The following is a 26,253-nucleotide window of genomic DNA, read 5'->3' as shown; positions in this document are numbered from 1 at the left end:
TTTAAATATCTTTACCACTGAAGAAATCCCTGAAGGAATGGTGTAGTGACTTATGTTATTTTAACATCTTGATCACAGTAGGATAGCTATTTTAAGTTGATATTTACAATAAGAAGAATATAATCGACTAGAACTTTAACTTAAAAACTAAGTACCATTTCAAAACCTTTGTAGAGAACAAAGAAAATTCGAAAATACTTCTTATAACTTTAAGAAAAACATTTCTGAACCATCAGGAGACTCATGCAAATATAAAAGTGTACTCCATCACTAATTAAGACAACTGATAGCCCAGATGCTTTAGTTCCTTACCTTTTTCCCCAACAAAAGGCAAAGACCACGTGAAAACATCCATAAAGTTTGGAAGCCAGTAGGGGTGTGGAGAACAGTTAAACTGCCTGATATTCATGACATTGTTTTCATATTTTAACACAGCAGCTAAAAAGGAAAAAGCAAGAGAATCTGGCACAGAGGAACATGACACAGCAACTGGCATGCTTCATACAGCTGCATACCTACTAAACAGAATTCAGGAACTTACTCTCCATTTGTAAATTCAGGCCTCGGTATTTAAGAGCAGATGGAAAATCTTAAAGCATTTTATACACCTCATTCTTTTAAGAATTACCCCAAGGAACAAAGTTATCTGAAGATCCCATATAATAAAAGTACAAAAGAAACTGAGCTCTGAAACTTCAAAGGGCCACTGCACAGTAACCATGTATAGAAATCTCAGGTTCCACATTAGAAAAATGTTGTCATAATTTCCCTTTATAGGCCAAATGGTTACAATTACAGCTCTCTTTTGAAGGCAAACATTTTTCATTAAATGAACACAGCCTATTTTGCTAGTCATTATCCAGAGCCAAAGATTTTATAAACTCTGGGAGTTTATAGTATAGCAATTATCAATTCACAGTGGGGGATACAGATGGTAAACTTAGAGCAATTTACAAGGCTCAAAAGTAGATTAAATAATCTACATATATAAAGAGGACTAAAACAGCCATCTCCCCTATACACAGCCAGTATATTGCTAGCACTGTATAAATGTTTAAATTAACCAGTTTATTTATTTGTACACATACTTTGGTACCAAACTAATTTTCTTTATATTTTAAAAGTTTTGAAATCCAATTTCTTGGACTTCACCATGAGCAAAAGCACTGTGATGTTGTTTGCATTATTCTCTTTACTCTTATTGTGATCATAAATAGAATCGGGTATGAAGTACTCCAGAAATGAGATACAGGTCATTCCCTGGTTCCCGTTTCTTTGCTTATTAAATGATTGCCTAGTGTGCTCAAAATGTAAGTTACTGGCTGTCTAAAATGTACATCATGAAGAAAATACATGAAAGTAAGATTGCCTGCTCTTAAAAACCTGCCACTAGATACAATGTTTTCATGTATATGTATTTTATTATGCACATATTTTACTCAATAATTCCCTCAATCTACACAGGAAAAAAGAGGTGAAAGGTGGGTCTTTACAGTGGATAATTATAAATGAAAGGATAAAAAAAAATGTTTTTGTGTACGTTTCCAGTGGAAACAAAAAAATAGGAATAGAAATCTTCAAAAATTATGACTTAAGGATCTTTCACATAATCATTGGAACTAAGAATTACTTGTTGGTACCAATATGCAAGAAAGAAAAGCAACAGAAGAAGAGAGAGAAAAAGAAAAGGGGAAGTGAATTGTCTTGCAAGACAAGTGGTCTTGTCTTTCAAGAAAAGAAGTACTTCTGTGGAGAGTAATTGAGTACAAGCAGACATTGGTTCAGATGCCACATTTTCTTTTTCCTAAAAAAAAAAATTTGAGAAAAAGCAAGGAAAATAAGAATGTTTCAAGATAAAGTTACCAGTTATATCAAAGTCAACAGAAAATTCCAGTAAACTGGACTGTGACTTTAAAAGTTTGCTAAAGGAATAATCAAGATCAATACCAGGTTAGAATGGGCCAAAAATGAGCTGGTGTTCAGTGAGTCAATAAAATGACTGCTGTTTTGGGTGGCACGTTTTAGTTGAGCACACCAATAAATCCACCGTGCAGTCAAGAGACACACTTACCAGCTGAGGTCTAAAAAGGGAGAAGGGACAGTCTTCATCACAAATATGAGGACTATAGCCACTAAGTGTCCTTGAAGAAGTTACCAACACAAGCAACACACACCATTCACAATGGAAGAAACAAGAAAAAAACTGAGTCTCTAATATATTGGGCATATTAGGAAGAAGGAAATAAGAAACAATGGAGTTAGGGAGAAGCTGAGTGTTGTGGCTAGGTAGCTAAGACTCAGAAAAGAATGACGAGATGTAAAGAACTATACGGCTGGGGGAGAACTTAAGCCAAAGAAGTGTTTTTAAAAATGAATAGGAAGCCACTGAAGGACACACTGAGATGACTGATTCAAATCAGATTGAAATGAGATGTGCCATTCCATAGTTTCCCTTTACACAGGCTCAGGTTATGTAGTGAGTATACTGTGGACTGCTTTTAAACTTGACTCCCCACCTGCATATACAAGGTATGACTATAAAGTAATGAGACTTAAGAAACCACCAACTACAAACACACCAGACCTTATATATGAGATGAGTGTGGTCCTTTGACATAGTCATACGAGGCACAACTGTAAAATGTTATAGTATTACAGCAATGTAGAGTTTCATGGATGCTTTTTAATATTTATTTTTATTATTCCAACTTATCTTCAACAACCCTATATGGCAGGTATTTTAAAGATACACTGAGGCTCAGAGAAGTTAAATATCTTATTAATGTGAAATTTAGTGTCATGTTTACTGTGGACTGAAAAGTGAAGCAGGGCTAGACTAGATCTTCTGACTCAGCTTATTAGTGCTCTTTTCAATACACCTTGCTGCCTTACCATATATTTAATCCAAAGATGCTGCCATTACTCAAAACATTTTTGGAACTCCTCTTGTGGAATTGCCTCCAGACCCATTTTATAAGCAACACAAGAAAAACCAGTCTCATTACCCTATAATCATACCTTGTTTCTGACCCCAAATGGTACCATCTAGCTTGATCACTCACCTTATTCACCAGTCTTGACTCCGAATAACTTTTGGCTGTTCCAAAAATCAAATCCACCCTCAAAGGACGAAGGTTTCCCATCACTGAGGATAATCAAAAGAATGTGTCGCAGATTCTGAAGGCAATGCCAAAAGAGGAGTTCCAAAAACGTTTTGAACAATGGCAGCATTGTTGGAATAAGCGTGTAGCTTCCCAAGGTAACTACTGTGAAGGGACAATACTCACTTGGATATATACGTTCTGGCATGTTTGTATTAAAGTTCTATTATTTTATAGTCATACTTTATAAACAACAAAATAGTTACAGAGGATGTTACAGAGGATATTACAGAGGAAGTCTGCCCTGCTACAAAACTTACAAACTACGAATCTTAAAAAATTAAAAAAAAAAAAAAAAAAAGAAAGAAAAAGAAGATTTCAGGGCACCTGGCTGGCTCAGTCAATAGAGCATGTGACTCTCAATCTCAAGGTCATGAGTTCAAGGCCCACATTGGGCATACTTAAAAAGAAAAAATTTCAATAGGATAAAGTCTTAGAATGAGAACTTCTGGATTGAAGGCATATTTATATTTAATCCTCTTTTTTAATATGGGAAATTGAGGTTTAGAAAAATTACATGACAGACCTAAAGTTACTACTAGTTTCTGGCAAGGATTGGACTAAAATGATTTTTCTTAATTTTTTATGGTATTCACTCTGCCTGTACCATTCCTCAAGAAAACCAAAAACAGCTTAATAATGTACAAACATTAAAACACCAAACAGTGACATTTTATTGAGGTACTGTTACAAATAAATTCACCAAAACTAGTAATTTATGGTGACCATTCTAACTTGAACCTGAAGTAATTTATTTGTCTTATATTTTGATTCAGGAGTACAAATCAAACCTATTATTTATTTACAGAGCCCAATACTCCTTAGGAAATGAAAACCAAGCAGTAGCCTAAATTCTAAGTTTCTTGGCCTTTGTTTCAACTAAGACCTCTTTTCTTTTTATTTAAAATTTACATATGTTTTAAAACCACACACACATATGATTAAACTAGAGCTCACATTTACTCACAAATTCAAACTCAAATATCGCTGGACTCTTTTACCTTTATTGTTATAGACATCTAGGTAATTGGGGGCAGAGAAAATTGTAATGAGTGATGGAAAGCCTGTTGTTTGGCTCTTCCTGTACATTCGATACCTGGAAGAGAAATAACAGTCCGTCTGTCTTAATAATAAAGGCAAAAACTCCACAGTGATATCTGGTACAGTATAAATCTAACTTACCCAGCATCTTGGGCTTCATGGGCTCTGATTATTGATAACAAATTATTGTTCTGCAAAAATTCACAAACTGCAGGGTAACTGGAATAGAAAATTAGAAAATATAAATCCAGAACTAAAACAACTGTTTTTTAATAGGAGGAAGGGGAAAAGTCAAGATGACATTAGTTGAATTTGTTTCAAAAAGGCAGGTTTTTGACATACCACTGGACTTTTATTGTTTGTCTGATTGTTCATTTATTTGAGAGACAGAGAGAGAGAGCAAGCAGGGGAGGGGCAGAGAGAGAGGGAGACAGAATCTGAAGCAGGTTCCAAGCTCTGAGCTGTCAGCACAGAGCCTGGCACAGGGCTCAAACCCACAAACCTCAAGATTATGACCTCAACTGAAGTTGGATGCTTAACCGACTGAGCCACCCAGGCACCCCACCACTGAACCTTTATTTATGGCTTAGCAATCATCACTGTTTTTCTACTTCGTGAATAACTCATTCCAGATCAAATATACAGGTAACAGATAACCTTACGACAGAAAAAAAGCTCCCTTATCTTTTAACTGTTTTTGTCTTAATCCATAATAATACAAAACCAAAACTTTTCTTTGTGTCTTGATATAAAAAAAAGTACCAGGAGAGAGAGAGAGAGAGAGAGAGAGAGAGAGAGAGAGTGTATGTGTGGTGTGAGAGAAAGACAGAGAAAGATTATTAGTTGCTAAAAATTGAATATACAATTTTCAAACTGTCAAATGGCTTGAAAAGTTAAAGAATCTACTAACGGCTTCACAGGTTATATCTATGCCAAATTAATATTATACAGGAATATTTTAGGAGTAAATACAAATATTACACCCAACCGTATTCTAATGAAAGGTCTGATATTTACATCTGCTCCTAACATTCTCTTTCAGTAATGTTATCTTTCTACATTTAGAAATACCTGATAGGAAGAACTGGAAAATACCAAATTATCCTGGAATTATCCAAGTGTTAATTATTTACCTTATCATTATTTATTTTGAGAGAGAGAGAGAGAGAGAGAGAGCGCGCGCACTAGCATGGGAAGGGCAGAGAGAGAGGGGGAGAGACAGAATCCCAAGCAGGCTCAGCATTGGCAGTACAGAACCCAGTGCAAGGCCTGAACCCACAAACTGTGAGATCATGACCAAGAATCATGAGCTGAGACCAAGAGTTGGATGCTTAACCCACTGAGCCACTCAGGTGCCCCAATTATTTACTTTATGTTTAAATCTTTGTTTCTTATGATGCTCATTAGAAAATATTAACTTTTAAAATAGATTGTACATTCATTTGGTATAAAATTGAAAGATACAAATGATTATACAATGAAATACCTCCCTCCCTTCTCTCGTTTTTTAAAAATTTATTTATTTATTTTTAGTAATCTCTACACCCAACATGTGGCTCAAACTCTCAACCCCAAGATCAACTGAGCCAGCTAGGCACCCCAAATGCCTTCCTTCTTCCTACATCTAGCTTCCAGCTACCCTAGAAACAACCAATGTTCCTAGTTTCTTTGAGTACTCTTTAAAAGATGTTCTACAGGCATGCCTTGGAGATATATAGTTGGTTCTGTTCCATACCACCACAACAAAGCAAATATCAAAATAAAGTGAGTCAAATGAATTTTTTTGTTTCCCAGTGCATGAAAAAGTTACATTTACACTATACTGTAGTCTATTGAGTGTGCAATAACATTATGTCTAAAAAACAATGTACCTATCTTAATTTAAAAATATTGCCAAAAAATACTAACCATAATCTGAGATTTCAGTGGTTTTAATCACTGATCACAGATCACCATAACAAATATAATAACAATTTAAAAAGTTTGAAATATAGGGAGAATTACCAAAATGTACACAGGGTCATGACATGAGCAAATGCTTTTGGAAAAATAACACCAAGAGACCTGCTCAACACAGGATTGCCCCAACCTTCAATGTGTAAAAAAACTCAGTATCTATGAAGTACAATATAGCAAAGTGCAATAAAACGAAGTATGCCAGGATTTTATATCAGTGTACAAAGGTGTTTTTTTTTTTTTTCTTTTTTAAAAACAGCTTCACTGTATAGTCTGGCACATTCCATTGTCTGAATGTACCACAAGGTATTTAACTAGTCTTCTATTGAACATCTAGATTGTTTTAAATCTTTTATCATAAATAATACAGCAGTGAGGGGCGCCTGGGTGGCTCAGTTGGTTAAGTGTCTGGCTTAAGTGTCAAAATTAACAGCATGGAGCTTGCCTGGGATTCTCTCTCTCTGTCCCTCCTCTACTCATGCTCTTTCAAAATAAATAAACATTTAAAAAGATAATAATACAGCAATGAATAACCTTGAACCATTGACCCCTGAATAATGTAGGGAGTGCTAACTACCTGCACAGTCAAAAATCTGTGTAACTTTTTATAACTGTGTAACCGTATAACCTTTTTTCACATGTATTACTCTTTTGAAGTAGGTGCCATGCCCAATGTGGGGCCTGAACTCACAACCCTGAGATCAAGAGTTGCAGGCTTACTGAGCCAGCAAGGCACCCCTCATGTATATAAGTTTTGACTCCCCCAAAATTTAATTACTGGCCTGCTGACCAGAAGTATTACCCGTAACAGTCAACTGACAGATATTCTGTATGTTGTATGTATCATATACTGTATTCTTATACTAAAATAAGCTGGAGAAAATAAAATGTTCTTAAGAAAATCATAAGGAAGGGGGTGCCTGGGTGCCTCCGCCAGTTGAATATTTGACTTTGGCTCAAGTCATGATCTCATGGTCCATGAGTTCGAGCCCCATGTCAGGCTCTGTGCTGACAGCTCAGAGCCTGAAGCCTGCTTCAGATTCTGTGTCTCCCTCTCTCTCTGCCCCTCCCCCACTCACACTGTCTCTCTCAAAAAATGAATAAACATTAAAAAAAATTTTTTTTAAATCATAAAGGAGAAAAAATACTTTTATAGTGCTGTATTATATTTATATAAAGAATCCATGTTGGGGCGCCTGGGTGGCTCAGTTGGTTAAGCATCTGACTCTTGATTTCAGCTCAGGTCATAATCTCATGGCTCTCATGATCTCTGTGATGACAGTGTAGAACCTGCTTGGGATTCTCTCTCTCTCCCTTTCTCTCTGCCTCTCACCCACCCTCTCTCTCTTAAAATAAATAACTAAACTTAAAAAAAAAAAATCCATGTATAAGTGGACCTGCATAGTTTAAATGCATCGTGTTCAAGGGTCAGCTGTACATACATTTTACACATTTGCACATTTATGTAGTTGATTCTTGTTATTTGCAGTAGCTATGTTCTATAAAGTTGTTGCAAAAACGGAATTAGTCAAAACTGAACCACTGCTCCTAGAAAAAATACACAGTTAGGGTCCTGGAGCCTCTGGTCACATTTTCATTAATCAATCAATACATAACCTTGTTTTATGTGTGTTTCTGTTTAAGGACATCTTATTTAATACATACTGTTGATTCATTAACATGGAACTCACGGACAACAATGTCACAAATCATTCCTGAATTAGGTTTATATAACATACACGTATTTTCTCTGCAAGGCACATCACAGCCTTCTTACACATAGAAATACCAGATAGCACTTAAGCACTATGCTTGGGGGCCATTTTACACAGCAAAATTGCCAACAAAAAATGTGAAAAATGTTGCACTAAATGGATCACAGAAAGAATGGTATAATGATAGTCTTGTAGTATGAAAGCTGGAAAAAGAAGGCAGAGCAGCTCCTTGTTAGCCTCAGTTAGGAACACACATGGGGTGACTCGAATTTTGCATTACTCTGCATGTGTGCATGTCTGTGAATGACCACGAAAGTGTTTAAGTGGTGACCTTGCAGTTACAAGTAATTCTTAGCAAGTAGGCAAATTTACAGCTCAGAATTCATAAATAACGAGGGTTGACTTATGGCTATAGGATTACATTTTAGAAGGAGAACTCCTGGTTCAAAGGCCCTGGGTGGACATTTATAATTGAGAGATATTATCAAGCTGATCTCCAAGGAGACTGTACCAGTTTATACTGTACAAACAATAACAATAAAAAAATAAATGATGCTCTTTATTTTAAGCAATGTAAAGAGAAGTAAAAAAAAATTTTTTTAATGTTTATATTTGAGAGAGAGACAGAGACAGAGACAGAGAGACAGAGCACGAGTTGTGGAGGGGCAGAGAGAGATGGAGATACAGAATCTGAAGCAGGCTCCAGGCTCTGAGCTGGGAGCACAGAGCCCGATGTGGGGCTCGAACTCATGAACCACGAGATCATGACCTGAGCTGAAGTTGGACGCTTAACCAACTGAGCCACCCACGTGCCCCAAGAGAAGTAAAACTTAAATGATTCAAAAAGGAATAAAACAAGGTTGCTTAGAAAAATGTTAAAACTATGGCAATTTTGAAGTTCTTTACTTTTTGTATGTGGATTTCACTTCATGAATATATTATCTTAGGCAATTAACAGATTTTTTAGGGGACTACATTTATGCATCACTTGTCACAGTAAAATATTGGAACTAAAAATATTTAGACTTCAAACCTCCCTCTACCTCCCTATTTTTGAACGGCAGAACACAATAAAAGCTCATGTGAGATTTAAGACAACAGCCAACTTCCAGGAAATGTCCTGGGCTTAGTTCACAATGTCCTGTTCTTTTTATATCTTTGCCTATAGCAGTGGTTCCAAAAGTTGGAGACCTTTTAAAAAATAACAGGATTTTCCTGTCTCAGACCTACTCAGTCAGAATCTCTGGGGGAAGAGTCAACAAACCCTTATTTTTAAAAAAGCTTATCAATGATGTTTGGGAACAAATAATCAAGATTATCTAGAGTCTGAAAATAACATTTAAGCACTGCAAGATACTCTGTTCAATCATGTTCAGTATATTACACTTAAGTATCATGAGGGTATTCATATATGAGGGCATAATGCCAATTAAGATATAAAACACAAAACAAACAAGAGTTTTCTGCCTTCTGTTAATTAAAAAATTAAACAGAAGGTCCTATACTATACAAATTAAAGATATAAAATACTTAAAAATAATTTCATGAAACATATTGCAATTGCCTTTCCTAATTTTATAACTTTGAGGATTAGCTTACCTGTAAAAATAAGAGCACCCTCGGACAGTGTTGTGGGTATAGTGCTCCAAGGTCTTTTCACTGCCATAATCCTCTGAGGGATCAGACCAAAGCAGGTCACACACTGGCCCAAAGGCTGGAGGTTCTTTAAACCTGTCTAACTAGAAGACACACAAGAGCCAAAAGAAGAAAAATCATGAAAGCAAAAGACCTTTTGGAAACTGGTATGCATCAAAAACCCAAAAGCCAAAAACCTCCCATCCACAAGAATGTATTAGGGGAAAAAGCAGCAAGCACCTTAAAGAACCGTTCCTTTAGGAAGAATACAAACACTTAACAAATTTGGATATACAATTTTTATTATTTTCTTGAAATAAATTTTTATAAATATCTCTGTCATCTAAGAAAAGGACTGCTTTACATCCTAATATTAAAAGCAGTAGTCATTTAATTCGAATGTGAAATCAACCACTATAGAGATATACTATTATTGAGAAAGGCTATGGAAAGTCTTCATTTCAACTGCCTAGGTAAGCTAAGGTTATCATCAGAGGAGCAAAGGTTTTACAATGGTTCTGTTCATTTTTTACCTCATCCCAATGGAGATTTCTAGTTTTATTTTGTAAAGGACTTTCATCCTTTCCATTCTATGCAGTGGAGGCATTTCAATGTAAGTTATCAATTTAAAGCCTTTAGTCACTGCTGCTTTGGTTAGCAGCGTAAAAACCAAGACAAAATGAGTAACTAAAATAGCTGAGGACTTCTACTAAGTGAAAGGAGAGTGTTTTTTTTAATACAGTTGGTTCAGAATTGCGAAACTCAAGACTTACAATGTAAAAGAGAAATTCTGGTTATTTTAAAGATGATAAGGCAGCAGAGATGTAGGCACACCCTCTTACCCTGAGGAAAGTGACTTTAATTCAGAGAAAAGTTTTATAAACAGAAAAATCTTTACTTTCAGTACTTACATAGACAGGTAAAAGAATACAAAGGTAGAGAAAAGAAGATGGTAACGTAGAACAACAGAAGTGAAAAAAGATTGATCATCTTTTTTTGAAGTCCTGAAAATAATAATCACCAACTCACGCAAGTATAGCAACTTAAACTCTATCATTTAAAATGTCAATGTCGACAAATTTCAGAGCTGGAAGTCCTCAGACCATCCATTCTAACTTCCTTATTTCCCAGAGAAGAAAATGTGACTAAGACTTAAGGGATTTGGTCAAGATTGCACAATTGACTGCAGGACAGGGATTAGAATCCTGATTTCCTTCCTTTCGTATTGCTACACAATTTATTTAAAGTCTCAGGACTGTACCCAAAATATGTTATGTTTCTACTTGGTAAAAGTACAGATTTCATTAAAATTTACAGAAATTTTCTGGAATAGCAAAATATTATCAGTAGTTATCTCCCAATAATGAGATTGTAGGTGATTTCCAGTTTCTTACTTTTAATTATCAGTATTTAAAAATTTTCAGACAGAGTCATATTAGCTGACTGCAAAAAAACAAAAAACCAAAAAAACTGAACTAAAGATATATATACTCCATGAGACTAATGAAAGATTACTTACTTTCCTAATGTCATCTAAACTAGTAATTTCAGGTGACATCCCTCCATGTACACACAGAAACTGCTGGTTTAAGAGGGCAGCAAGTGGAAGACAGTCAAATGTCTCCATACACGCATCATACACCTGTTCAGAATATTTGATTCGACCTATCAAAAAAGGAAAAACAGTCAAAGGAAGAAAAGCTAAAATTTACCATTACAGGACAGAAAATTATGAAGCTACTTCAAAGCCATTTATTTCAGGCAAATTTGAAATCACAGTCATCTTTATAAAAATACTCTTGAGAAGTTGTGGATAAAAGGTAAAAAAAATCTCCTTAAAGACAAGTGTGACCTTGGATTAACTTTCTATCTCTTTTGCCCTGGAAACCTGATAAGCTGTGTTACTAGGCAACATTGCTTACGGTAAAAATCACTCAATTACCTGGTGGGAAGCTATAGCTTTGAACTTCTGAGTGGGATGACTCAAGGTATGTCCCTAGGGGACCCTGGAATCTATACCAATAAAGCTTCTATGGGAGATATTAGCAGTTGTACTATATGAGGCTTCTAACCCATGGTGGCTCCCTGATCTGCACAATGTGGATGTTGTTTTCCTGCACCTGAGCTGTGACTTGGAGGGGGATGGGGAAGGAAGAAGTGAAAGGCAGAAAACCTTTGGACTGCTATACCCATTCCTATGAGGACTACTCCACTGAAAAGGGATGCCTAGCCCTGCCCCTTCCTGGACTGTATCCTCCTAAGTAGATGAATGCCAGTATGGCCCCTGGCAGTCCTGTAAGCCTGAATATTTTGTTGGGTCTAAAAAGACTCCTTGGGGGTACTGAAGACATGCAAGTGGAAACTGATGTTTTAAGAGTAATCAATAAAAGGGGAGCCTGGGTGGCTCAGTTGATTGGGTGTCTGCGACACTGGCCTAGGTCATGATCTCGCCATTCCCAAGTTCGAGCCCAGCATCGGGTTCTGTGCTGACAGCTCAGAGCCTGGAGCCTGCTTTGGATTCTGTGTCTCCATTCTCTCTCTGCCCCTCTCCCACTCATGTTCTGTCTCTCTCTCTCTCAAAAATAAACACTAAATTAAAAAAAAAAGAGTAATCAATAAAATATCAATAATCTTTGCTCATGATTTTTAAAGTCTTTAAGTAAATTTTGTCCTGATTCTATTTTATGTAAAAATGCTCATCTTAATGAATTGTATTTTGATGTGGTTGTCATGTTGGGGCTAAAGAACAAGGAAATACTCCAGTGAGCAGAGGGTACGGTCTCCACAATTATCCAGAAAGAATCCATCATGAACTAACAGGTGAGAAACTGAAAGATGGCTTTAGTTTAAAAAGAAAGGGAATATTTTCTTCTTCTTTGGCCTTGGATTTCAGAGTCAAGTCATGCTTGGAAGGGCATGTTGGTAGAGAAGGCCAAAGATCATGCAGGCAGGCAGCCCTACAGAACTGAGCTCCTTCTCTTCCAAGATTCTGTGAAGATGAAACAGAGCCTACAGGACCTAGAGCTACAAAGCTACAGCAAGCGAGTTAAGATTATGCAGTTGATGATTATTTGTGTATTTCCTTCTTGTATTTAAGTATCAGCGCCTGGTTGTGGCAAGCCATGGGAGAATAAAGTGAAGGGTAATGGTCTAAATTTGGGCCAGAGTACAATGCATGGTTGACAAGACATGTCTGGAGAGACATTCCTAAAGGGAAGGTATAAACCAAGAGACCATATCTGAGGTTATAAAGCTTTCTATCCTTGAATGTGAAGATTTTCTCTTTATTGTCAAGATTTGAGGGAGTTTGTGGGTTCCTTTAAAAACTTTCAGAGCATTCTCTATTACCATGACAGCAGTTCAGATCATCTATTTCACAACATATGCTAACTCTATTATGACAACCAAGTTAATAGGAGCCAGATCTTAGGCATCTTTACTTCTCCTTATAATTACATCCTTATATTCTTTTTATTTGAACACTATTAAATTTTGGCTATTATGAAAGTAGATTCATATTGGCCATAAAGTCTACGTAAGAAAAAAAATCAAACAAAAAATCCTTTCATTTGTGGCCAGTGATTGACTTTTTCTCCTGAAAATCCTTGTAGCCAGAGTTCCCTCTGTTGTCAATGTCAATAAGAAATTCCCTTATAAGGGGGAGCCTGCGTGGCTCAGTCAGTTGAGTGACTGACTCTTGATTTCAGCTCCGGTCATGATCTCGCAGTTTGTGGGATCAAGCCCCGCACTGGCCTCTGCCGTGACAGCACGGAGCCTGCTTGAGCTTCTCCCTCTCTTCTCTCTGACCCTCCCCTTACTCCTGTGAGCACGTGTGCTCTCTCTCTCTCAAAATAAATAAACTTAAAAAAAAAAAAAAAGAAATTCCTCTGTAAGAATCTTAAGCTTGCATATAGGCAGGGATTTTTTTAAATTGAAGTACAGCTGACATGCAATGTCATATTAGTTTCCGATGTACAACAGGGTGATTCAACAATTCTACACATTATGCAATGTTCACCATGATAAGAGTAGTTGTTATCTTCATCATATAGTTATTACAATATTATTGACTATATGCTCTATGCTATACTTTTCATCCTTGTGACTTATTTATTTTCTAACTGGAAGTTTGTATCTCTTAATCACCTTAACCCATTTGGTCCATTCTCCCATTTGTTTCCCCTCTGGCTACAGATTTGTTCTATGTAATAAGTCTGTTTGTTTCCGTTTTGTTTTTCAGATTCCACATATAAGTGAAATCATGGTATTTGTCTTTCTCTGCCTGATTCTCTGATTCATTTCACTTAATATAATATCCTCTAAGTCCATCTATATTGTAACAAATGGCAAGATTTCATTCTTTTTTTTACGGCTGAGTAATATTCCTGTGTGTGTGTGTGTGTGTGTGTGTGTGTGTGTGTGTCTGTCTGTCTGTCTTCTTTATATATTTATCTATCAAGGGACACTTGTGTTGCTTCCATATCTTGACTACTGTAAATAATGCTACAATAAACATAGGGGTGCATTTATCTTTCTTTTTTTTTTGTTTTTTTAATTTTTTTTTAACGTTTATTTTTATTTTTGAGACAGAGACAGAGCGTGAAGAGGGGAGGGGCAGAGAGAGAGGGAGACACAGAATCTGAAACAGGCTCCAGGCTCTGAGCTGTCAGCACAGAGCCCGACGCGGGGCTCGAACTCACAGACCATGAGATCATGACCTGAGCCGAAGTCGGACGCTTAACTGACCGAGCCACCCAGGCACCCCTGCATTTATCTTTCAAATTAGTGTTTGTGTTTTCCTTGGGTAAGTATCTAAGTGATAGAATTATTGGATCGTATGATACTTTTATTTTTAATTTTTTAAGGAAACTCCATAGTGTTTTCCATACTGGCTGTACCGATTTACACTCCCATCAACAGAATCCAAGGGTTCCCTTATCTCCCCACCTTCGCCAACACGTGCTATTTCTTGTCTTTTTGATACTAGCCATTCTGACTAGTGTGAGGTGATATAGCTCACTGTGGTTTTGATTTGCATTTCCCTGATGATTAGCAATATTGAGCACCTTTCATGTGTCTGTTGGCTGTATGTAGGTCTTCTTTGGAGAAACCTCTATGAATGCCTCAAAAGAATTCCTTAGCTTACTTCCAAAAGAATACCAAATCTAGAGAAAGATGGCAAGCAATACAGTATCTTAACTCCATTTTGTACATTAAAACAGGAGGTTACACAAGAAACAAGTATTGGTGAGGATGTGAAGAAAAAGTAACCTTTGTGCACTGGTGGTAGAAATGCAAACTGGTGCAGCCACTGTGGAACACAGTATGGAGGGTCTTCAAAAAATTAAAAATTGAACTACTCCATGATCCAGTTTTCGCACCACTGGGTATTTACCCAAAGAATACAAAAACACTAATTTGAAAGGATATATTCACTCTTACATTTACTGCAGCATTATTTACAACAGCCAAATTATGGAAGCAGCCCAAGTGTCCATCAACAGATGGATAAAGATGTAATACACACACACACACACACACACACACACACACACAGGAATATTATTCAGCCATAAAAATAAGGAAATCTTGCCATTTGCAATGACATGGATGGAGCTAGAGAGTATAAGGCTAAGTAAAATAAGTCAGTCAGAGAAAGAAATATCATATGATTTCATTTATATGGAATTTAAGAAACAAAAGAAAAAAAAGAGAGAGACAGAGAGAAAAACAAACCAAGAAACTGACTCTTAACTATAAAGAACAAACTGATGGTTTCCAGAGGGGAGGTGGATAGGGGGATGGGTGAAACAGATAAAGGGATTATGACTTATCAGGACTCCTGGTGGCTCAGTTGGTTGGATGTCTGACTTCTGCTCAGGTTATGATCTCATGGCAAATAGGTTTAAACCCCACGTAGGGCTGTGTGTTGATAGCTCAGAGCCTGGAGCCTGCTTCAGATTCTGTGTCTCCCTGTGTCTCTGCCCCTCCCCGACTCGGGCTCTGTCTCTCTCTCCCTCTCTCTCAAAAATAAACAAACATTAAAAAAATTTTAAAAAAGAGTACACTTATGATGAGTACTGAGTAATGTATAGAATTGTTGAATCACTATATTCTACACATGAAACTAAGATAATGCTACATGTTAACTATACTGAAATTAAAATAAAAAAATTTGATAAAATTTTTTCAAAAACCCAGGAGATGATGAATCAAATTAAGCAAAAAGGAGTTAATGCTGTATTAACACATGACCAAAATAGTTTACAAGATGCTATTTTCTTTAAAAAAACTTTTTTTAAGTTTATTCATTTTTTTTTCTGAGAGCGTGCACACAAGCAGCAGGGAAGGGCAGAGAGAAGGGGAGACACAGAATCTGAAGCAGGCTCTAGGCTGTCAGCACAGATCCCAATGCGGGGCTCAAACACACAAACCCACGAGATCATGATTTGAGCCAAAGTCAGACTGAGCCACCCAAGTGCTCCAAAATGTTATTTTCTTAAAGTATATGAATAGGTATATAAATACCAACATATTTGTTTTCTGAGGGGTTAGACTGAAGATGATATCTATATATTTTGTTTACTTCGTTTATCTGTATTTTCTCCAATAAATACATAACTTTCATAGTAACATTTATTATTATATTACCTTTATTATTGAAATTTGTTGAAGGCTCACAATTCATCTGTGCCATCAGGGAGCTATGTGTTCTACACAGCATGGTGGTCAAGAAAATGGAGTTTGGAACCTGACTGCCCTGATCTGAACCTTGGCTTACTAGCTGTGGTACTCAGCACAAATTACTTCATGCCTTGTGCTTTGATTTCCTCATCTATAAATGGGCATAATAACAATACATATCTATGTTACAAGACTGCTGTGAAGATTAAATGAATTCATATATGTAAAATGCTTTGATAATGTCTGGCACACAGCAGATACTATGTAAGTGTTAACTAATAAAATTATTTTATCTTCACAGAAACCCTATGAAACAAGTGCTATTAGTATCGTCCTTAAAAAACTGAAGGAACTGGGCCTACTTGCCCAAAGTTGCAAGCTAGTAAGTGGCAGGACTGGAAATTGAACCTACTTATGCTCTTAATACCATGTGATACTCCTCCCAATCATTATTTGAAATGAAATATCTACTAGGAGAATTTAAATAGCCAAATATGTAATTCCCAAACATTAAATTAGTTGACTCAGTGTTTTATTTTCATGACAAATTTTAAGCTACATCTCATAAAACAATCATTTCTATAATAAAGGAAAAATGCACCTCAGTCACAGGGATCACACAGATGATACAAGTTCTAACTAGTATCAATAATATAACATTCACAAAACAAAATTTCAACAATATTCTCTAAAGTGATTTTGAGGGGCTCCTGGCTGGCTCAGTTGGTGGAGCATGTGACTCTTTATCTCAGGGTTGTGAGTTCGAGCCCCACTTAAAAAAATAAAATCTTAAAAAAATTTTAAAAAAAGTAATTTTGAGAGTCAGCACTATTTGTAAGAAACCATGACCTGGTCTAGCCACTGATTATACACTTGTCTTCATTTTCATTTGCTTTCATTATTTAAAAAAAAAATTACATTTACATGGTTCAAAAGCAAAAGTCACAAAAGATTATATGGTGTCTCATACTCCTACTCCTCCTACCCACTCCCTGAAGGCAACTAGTGTTACTAGTTTTCTGGGTGTCTTTACAAAGATACTGTATGCAAACACACAAGATGTGTACATTTACTCTCTTTTCAACATCCTTTTGCTTTTTACATAAATGGAAGCATATGTACACTGCTTTGCACTCACTTTTTGTACTTAACATATTTTGGAGAACATCTTTATACGGAGAGCTTTGTAATTATTTCTTTTATATCTACAGAGAATTTCACTTTAAGGATATACCACAATCTAACCACACCTATCTCTTACTACTATAAATAATACTGTAATTAACGACAAACAGTATTTGTTTATTAAAAAAGAAAAAACTTGTCCAAAATATAAACTGTCATAACAATACGGTTTTCTTTTTAATGTTTATTTAATTTTTGAGGGACAGCACAAGTGGGAGAGGGGAAGAGAGAGAGGTAGAGAGAGTCCCAAGCAGGCTCACACTGTCAGCGCAGAGCCTAATGCTGTGCTTGAACTCACTAACCCCAAGGTCATGACTTGAGCCAAAATCAAGAGTCAGACACTTAACTGACTAAGCCACCAAGGCACCCCTATTTTTTGTAAATATTTATTTATTTTGAGAGAGAGCACAAGTGGGAGAAGGGCAGGGAGAGAGAAAAGAATCCCAAGCAAGCTCCACGCTGCCAGCACATAGCCCCATGTGGGGCTCGATTCCAGGAACTGAGGTAAAATCAAGAGTCAGTCACCCAACTGACTGAGCCACCCAGGTACCCTGAGAGGAGTATTTAAAGACCCCTGCAATATAAAGCAATTCAAAAATTGATGTAAGAGTGGCACCTGGGAGGCTCAGTCGGTTAAGCGTTCGACTACAGCTCAGGTCATGATCTCGTGGTTTGTGAGTTCAAGCCCCATGTTGGGCTCTGTGCTGAAAGCTTGGAGCCTGGAGCCTGCTTCGGATTCTGTCTCCCTTTCTCTCTGCCCCTCTCCCACTTGCACTCTGTCTCTCTCTCTCAAAAATAAATAAACAAAAAAAAATTTTTTTTAAAGAATTGATGTAAGGAAAAAACAACTCCTCCCTTACAAAATATTCTAACTCCCTTAGAAATACTCTCACGACTACAGCTGCACAATCTGGAACTAAGCATCACTTAGCAGTAATTATAAGGTGCTGATTCTAAAAGCCATGGTGGCCCTTTACGAGAGATCAGCTTATCACTGAAAATATCCATGCAAAGCAGCACACATGCTCCTTGCTTATAAGAACAAAATTTGAAATTATATTCGTGTATTTGTTCCAAGATTTATTCACATTTCAGATGTAGCATTAGAATGAAACAGGAGTATGTCTGTAGATAAGAGAAGAAAAGAAACCTGGTTTAAAGCATGTGAAAAGCAAATAAAAACCGAAGATAAGAAATTCTGTAAAAAATGAGAACACTTAAAATGTTTCCCAAACCTATTGTTCCATCTTCTAAAAATAGTCTGAGCCAATTTATACTAGTCAAAAAAAGAATTCTGATAAAACAGAGGAAGAACTGGATAAAATGTTGCCTAAAAAAACCTAAACCTTAATTCAGAACAGAGGCATCCTGAGGCAGCTTTCTTATTACTTATCTATTGCTAAATACTAATCATTCTAGGGCCTTTGTCAACTGCTTGATACGCATTATTTAATTTTCCCAGGTAAAGAAAGAGAAGTGTAATGAGTAATATCCCCATATTTGGCTTAGAAAAATAATACAAAATAGTTGCAATTTTTCAACTATTTGGTGAAGTGGTTCTCAAATGAAAAATAGTAGATATTTTCCAAACCTCTGGAGCAGGTGTGCTAAACTGCTGCATGCAGGACAATTATCTGGGGTCTTTAAAAAGCCTCTTAAATGCTTGGCACCCATCCAGGTGGATTTTAAGTTACCAGTTTAAAAGTTTATTACAGTAGTAGTACACGGTGGTGATGAAGCACAACTCCAGCAGCACCACAGGAAGATACAAAATCAAAAATACAAGTCCTGCTGACTCAACTCCCCACAGATAATCACTGCTATCAATTTCTTCTGCTCTCTCTCTATATATATATTCCTCATGTGTGTGTGTGTGTGTGTGTGTGTGTGTGTGTGTGTGTGTATGTGTGTGTGTGTGTGTATGCCCCTACACATTATGTATTTTTAATTTACAAAGGAGCACATCTAGGCCCACGGTGATCTTTCAATAGCTGCCTAGTATTCCATTTTTTAAAACATATTATCACTTATTTAAGCAGTCCCTTACTGATATTCAAATTCTCTCTCTCTCAAGGGCGCCTGGGTGGCTCAGTTGGCTAAGCGTCCAACTCTTGGTTTCCGCTCAGGTCATGATCTCACAGTCAGTGAGATCAAGCCCGCATCTGGCTCTGTGCTGACAGTACCAAGCCTGCTTGGGATTCTCTGTCTCCCTCTCTCTCTGTCCCTCCCCCACTCACATGCATATGTGTGTATGCATGTGCGCTCTCTCTCTCTCAAAATAAATATTTAAAAATAAATAAGCCTGGGGCGCCTGGGTGGCTCAGTCGGTTAAGCATCTGACTCTTGGCTGTGGCTCAGGTCATGATCTCACAGTTTAAGGTTCAAGCCCCACATCAGGCCCTGCACTGACAGTGTGGAGCCTGCTTGGGATATTCTCTCTCTCTCTCTCTCTCTCTCTCCCTCTCTCTGCTCCTCCCCCATGCTCTCTCTCTCAAAATAAACTTTAAAAATAAATAAACAGCTAAATTTGTGGTAATTTGTTATATAGCATTAAAAAACCTATACAATCCAAAAAAAACCAAAACCAAAAACAAAACACCTATATAATCTGCATGATAAATTCCTAGAAGCCAAATTGCTGGGTCAAAAATTTTTACAGAAACTCCAAAACTGCTGTTCAAATACTTTATAGCAATTTAAACATTCACCAAGAGATCTAACTTTAAAAAAAAATTTCCTGGTTATTACCTACTGATTTGAACTGTTTATTCTAATAAGTCCCAAGGGCTGGAATGATCTGTAGAGCAAAAGCCCACTTGTAGCTGACTGTTCTGTCAGAGGAATTTTTTTTTTTAAGTGTTCATTCTCTAAACTTTTTTGTAATAAGAATGACCTTTCCTTTCAGGGTCTACTAGGAGAAAGGCCATCATTACAACTGTCAACTTCAGTGTAGGAAGCTATGGTAACGAGAGTTAATATGAGCATATGAAACACTACCAAGTTGTATTAATTAAAGGGATTTTGGGCCAAGGATTGGATAAACTCTTGAGTCTCAGAAAACAAATTTAAAAGTTTTTTTTTTTTTAAGTTTATTTATTTATTTTGAGAGAGAGACACAGGAGGGGCAGAGAGGGAGAGAGAAAGAGAATGCCAAGCAGACTCTGCACAGCGACTGAGTGGAGTCTGATGTGGGGCTCAAACGCATGAACTATGAGATCATGACCTGAGCTGAAATCAAGAGTCGCTCATTTAACCGAGTGAGTCACCCAGGATCAGTTTTTTTCAACTTTGAATATTTTGGGGGGAATAAAACTTTAAATATTTTATAATAGATTCCTCCAAGATAATCATTGGAATAGGACACAAAGTGAAATCTGATCAAACCATCAGTTATATGACATTAAAACATTTGTATATATTTATTATTATTTGAGGAAAGAAGCAGATTTTAGAGCCAGACAATATCCAAGAATTTAGTTCAGCTTCCTTATTTTATACAGAATATACTAAATTTTAGGAATGAGAAAAGGTAAAATTTTGTGGTTTTTATTTCAGTATTTTCTTTTCACCTTATATAAAAATATAAAACTTCATTAAAATATAAACTGATATATAATCTTTTTGGAGGGCTATTTAGAGTATGTATCAAAAAGTCTTTTAAAATGTTCATGCTCTCTGACTTAGTAATTCTCTTCTGAGAATTTGTGCTAAGATACAAATCCTAGATGATCATTCATTTAACAAATTAATTCAACCACTATTTTTATTTTTATTTTTATTTATTTATTTTTTTAACGTTTTTTTATTTATTTTTGAGACAGAGAGAGACAGAGCATGAACGGGGGAGGGGCAGAGAGAGAGGGAGACACAGAATTGGAAGCAGGCTCCAGGCTCTGAGCCATCAGCCCAGAGCCCGATGCAGGGCTTGAACTCACGGACCGCGAGATCGTAACCTGAGCCGAAGTCGGACGCCGAACCGACTGAGCCACCCAGGCGCCCCACAACCACTATTTTTAAACATCTCCAATGAGTTATTAGATACTATTCTGGAAAAATAACAGTGGATAAAACATGTCATCATGGAATTTAACTTACGGCAGGATAGAAAAACAACAAACAAATAAATATATTTTTTAAATATAAATTTAATTTTTTTAAAGAATACTAAATAAAAAAGTTTTAAATGATTATTTATTTTTGAGAGAGAGAGAGAGACAGAGAGACAGAGAGACAGAGTGCAAGAGAGGGAGGGATAGAGAGAGAGGAAGACACAGAATCCAAAGCAGGCTCCAGGCTCTGAGCTGTCAGCACCTAGCTCAACGTAGGGCTCGAACTCGTGAACCACAAGATCATGACCTGAGCTGAAGTCAGACACTTAACCAACTAAGCCACCGAGATGCCCCTTGAATATAAATTTTATATAAAAATATATATACATAAATTTCAGGCGTTGATGGATACCATTAAAAAAAAGACAAGGTATGAGAGTAAAATGATGAGATCTTTAATTTAGAAAAAGGAACCAGGGAAGAAAGTCTCTGAGGAGATGACAAGAATGAAGTAAGGATGTAGGTCTTATATATAAACAGATAGCTATCTGGGAAGACAAGAAACAATAAGCACAAATGCCCTGGGGCAAGTTCTCTCAAGCCCAATTTAGTTACCATCACACTGAATGTTAAGAGTCAACTGTGAGTGCTGGTCAAAGAAATGTGCCAGTTTTTTTGGTTTTTTTTTTCAAATGGTTTAGCAATGGTTTGCCTTTCAAAAAAATTCTACCTTAATAATAAGCTTTTTTTACTAGTACAGTATGATTTATAGTTGGAAACAACAGAAATGTCATACAGCTGTTACTAAATTGGCTACATATATGATAGTGCATTAATAAGATGAAATACTTTTAAAATATTATAATAACATTTTAAAATCATGTTCAAAGATATTTAATGGTACTTAATGATTTAATTAGAAAAAGTTATTATAGGGGCGCCTGGGTGGCTTGGTCGGTTAAGCGTCCGACTTCGGCTCAGGTCACGATCTGAGGTCGCGGTCTGTGGGTTCGAGCCCCGCGTCGGGCTCTGGGCTGATGGCTCAGAGCCTGGAGCCTGCTTCCGATTCTGTGTCTCCCTCTCTCTCTGCCCCTCCCCCGTTCATGCTCTGTCTCTCTCTGTCTCAAAAATAAATAAACTTAAAAAAAAAAAAATTTAGAAAAAGTTATTATATAAAATGTAAAGAGCAATTTATTAAACAGTACATTTAATAGTCTAATTTTTTTGAAAATATGTATAGATACATATGTATTTCAACTATTTCATGATAGGTTTTTATATATGCAGAAAAGAAGACTATATCTCAAATAGTGAGATAATAGTTATTATTTTTAAGTGGCATGACTGTGGACAACTTTTATCTTCTTTGGACTTTTCTATGTTTTCCAAATATCCTAAATGTATTACATTACATAATAGGGAGAAACCACAAAAGATATTTTCAAAATAAATGTCTTAAAAGGTAGAATCTTGGTTCTTATCAGAAAATAAACAACAGAAACCATTTGGGTTCCATTAGTTTCTTTATTTGGTTTCTGTGCGATTCATTTTGGGACTGACAAAAGGGTAACTAAAAATGTTATGGGGCGCCTGGCTAGCTCAGTCGGTAGAACATGGGATTTTCGATTTCAGAGTTGTGAGTTCAAGCCTGTGAGGGGTAGAGTTTACTTAAACAAACAAACAAAAAGGTTCTGGAAAAGTGATCATACTTACATTCCTGTTTGAAGGTGAAATATTCTGTAAGATGCCTGCACTCATGATTTCCTCGAAGCAGAAACACTGTTTTGGGATGATTAATCTTTAAACTCCACAAAAACAGCACACACTATAAAAAGACAAACATAAGGATAAATTTTTATTTGTGACCATGACAACGCACAAAGACAATTTACGTGAATTCAAATGACTTAAATGACTTGTTGTAATGGCATATCTAATTGTCATTCCCAAACTGAAACATGAAACCTTCCAGCTTTTTGAAAGGAACAAGCTGTTGCCCTAGACTCCAACAGAGCATAGAGTAGACTTCATAGATACCTTTCCTTAATTTCTATTTCCACGGCTTTTCCAAGTATCTAGAGCTCTGTGACAAATCCACCCCCATATAAATATATATATATATATATATATATATCCCCATATATAAATATATATATACATATATTTTAAAATCTGTATTTTATTTAATGAGGAAATACCAGAGAAATTTCCACTAAATAAGGAACTAGACAAGGATATCCACTATCTCTGCTACTATTCAACACTATATTAGAGGTATTGGCTAATTGAATTAGACAAGAGAAATCAATTAAAAGCTTAAGAATGGGTAAAGAAAAAAATAAAACAACTCTATTTGAAGATGATATGATAGTATACCTGAAAAACTCCAGAAAAATCAATGATTAAACTAATTCAAAAAATAAAAGAATTCAGTAATAAGGCAGGATATAAAATTAATATCCACAAACAATAAATAGGACACATGGTGGAGAAAACTCCATTTGCAATACCAGCAAAAAAGACTAAACACACAGGAATAAATTTAGTAAGAAATGTGCAAAACTAATACCAAGAAAAATTTAAAAATCTCCTGGAAGACACAAAAGTAGGCAAGAACAAATGAAAAAACATTCCTTGTTGGATAGGATGATTCAGCATCAGTTCTTCCTAATTTATAAAACCACTGCAATTCCAATACCAACAAGTTATTTTATGGAGTTAGATAAGTTGATAATAAAATTTCTGTGGAAAAATAAACATGCACGAACAGCCAGGAAAAAACAAAAAACAAAAACAAAAAACACTGAAAAAGAGAAATATAATGGGGAGAGGGGCCTAGCCCTACTGGATATTAAAAGATACTGTAAAGCTTCTATAATTGGGAGCACCTGCGTGGCTCAGTTGGTTGAGCATCTGATTTTGGCTCAGGTCATGATCTCGAGGTTCAGTTCCTGAGTTTGGGCCCCAGCATCTGGCTCTCTATTGTCATTATGGACCGGACTTCAGATCTTCCCTCCCTCTTTCTCTCTGCCCCTCCCCCTCTCCTGCTTGTTTCTCTCTCTCTCAAAACTAAAGATTTAAAAAAATTTTTTTTCATTTTATTTATTTGAGAGAGAGAGAGAGAGAGAACACGAGTTGGGGAGAGGGGCTGAGGGAGAGAGAGAAAATCCCAAGCAGGCTCCATGCTCAGCACAGAGCCCATAGCAGAGCTCAATCCCACAACCCTAGTATCTTGACCTGAGCCGAAATCAAGAGTCAGACGCTCAACCAAGTGAGCCACCCCCATGCCCCTAAAAATAAATAAACATTTTTTTTAAATCTTAAAAAAACAAAACAAAACAAAACAGTAGTACTGGCACATATAGAAATAAATATACCAGTGGAATAAAACAGTCCAGAAATTAATCCAAGTACATACAATATTGGTATATAATAAAAGTAGCATCCTAAGTCACAGGGGGTAATGATGGACTTCTCAAAAAATGCCTCTGGGACAACTGGTGGCATTTCAAAAAAAAAAAAAATAGATCTATATTTCTCACATAATACATAATGAATGACAAATGGATAAGGGAGATAAATGTATCAAAAAACAAATATATCAAAATGAAGTCATACAAGCTCTGGAAGAAAAAGTGCTGAGTTCTTTATCCTTTAGTGTAGGGGAAAACTTTATCACTAATGACAAAAAACCAAATGCTTCTCGGCCTTTTGGCTAAGATAAAGTGTACTAATGACGAAAAACCAGAGGCAAAAAACGGATAAATTTGACTATCTACAAATAAAAATAATTTGCACAGTAAAAAAAAATATGGCGAAAACTGATAAAACAACATATTCATTTAACTTTTGACCACTTCTAGAAGCATACCCTAAAGATACACTTCCAACAATAAGAAAATACATATGCACAAAGTTGCAGTGTTGCTTATAATAGCAAAATTTTAGAAACAAACTAAATAACTATACATAGGATGTAAGGCTGAGCAAACACAATAAAGTACCATGAAGCTGAAAGAAAGAAAGAAAGAAAGAAAGAAAGAAAGAAAGAAAGAGATAAAGAAAGGGAGAAAAAAGAAAGAAAAGAAAGAGAGAGAGATCTCTATAAACAGATTTGGAGCAATTTCCAAAATATACTGTGAAGTGAAAAAAAGCAAAGTACAAAAAAGTATGCTACTGTTTCTGTAATAAAGAAAGGATATAAGAGATCCACATGTATTTACTCATTTGTGCAGAAGAAATACAGGAAGTATAAATCAGAAACTAGAGACATCAGTTACCTACAAAGGGCACAGAGGAAAGGGGTGGAAAGAAGGGAGCACTGAGAACACTTTAAGGGGGATGAGCAGGGTACAACACTTCTCAAAGCATACCTTTTTGGATAGCTTTGATTTTCTACAACAACAGTAATGTTCTACATGTGCCTCCACAAAACAGGTAATCAACCAGCATGTGAAAGAAACCCAAAATAGAATGCAAACAAGTAATAAACCTAACTGTATTATAAACGAAAAACAAAGCAACAAAGGAGGGTATGGGGAAAAAAGAACCCAAGTAACTTTGGAAAACAGCATTTTGACTGCATACTGCAAGGTAAAGACACAAAGAAATATACACAAATACTGTATCTCTAGTTAGTGAATCTGTTTTCAAAGCATGATTTGGCTGCTATATACCTACTTTGTGAGTATACTAGAATTGACCAGACAAGTGAATATATTATAAATCATGAGAGTAGGAAAGAGGTAAGGTTAGGCTGAATCTTGTGAATTTGGACTGAAATCAAAACTCACTTTTCTAAGGGTATATACAAATAGATAAAGAAAC

At 36.2% G+C, this 26,253-nt stretch overlaps 1 protein-coding gene across 7 annotated transcripts in view; it reads right to left on the bottom strand.

Moving 5' to 3' along the window:
* Window positions 1–26,253, bottom strand: part of PPP3CC (protein phosphatase 3 catalytic subunit gamma) — a 105,746-nt gene that overhangs the window by 27,953 nt on the left and 51,540 nt on the right. For all 7 annotated transcript variants that reach the window (XM_078445455.2, XM_078445452.2, XM_078445454.2 and 4 more), the window contains 6 exons: window positions 23,140–23,251; window positions 11,028–11,173; window positions 9,473–9,612; window positions 4,344–4,421; window positions 4,163–4,257; window positions 313–438 (listed from right to left, as the gene is read on the bottom strand). In XM_078445455.2, coding sequence (XP_078301581.1) covers window positions 313–438; window positions 4,163–4,257; window positions 4,344–4,421; window positions 9,473–9,612; window positions 11,028–11,173; window positions 23,140–23,251 — 697 coding nt within the window. The remainder of the gene's footprint in view (window positions 1–312; window positions 439–4,162; window positions 4,258–4,343; window positions 4,422–9,472; window positions 9,613–11,027; window positions 11,174–23,139; window positions 23,252–26,253) is intronic.

This window comes from Panthera onca, chromosome B1, assembly GCF_046562875.1.
Source record: "Panthera onca isolate mPanOnc1 chromosome B1, mPanOnc1 haplotype 2, whole genome shotgun sequence".
NCBI lineage: Eukaryota > Metazoa > Chordata > Mammalia > Carnivora > Felidae > Panthera > Panthera onca.
This window is presented reverse-complemented; position numbering and strand designations above follow the sequence as displayed.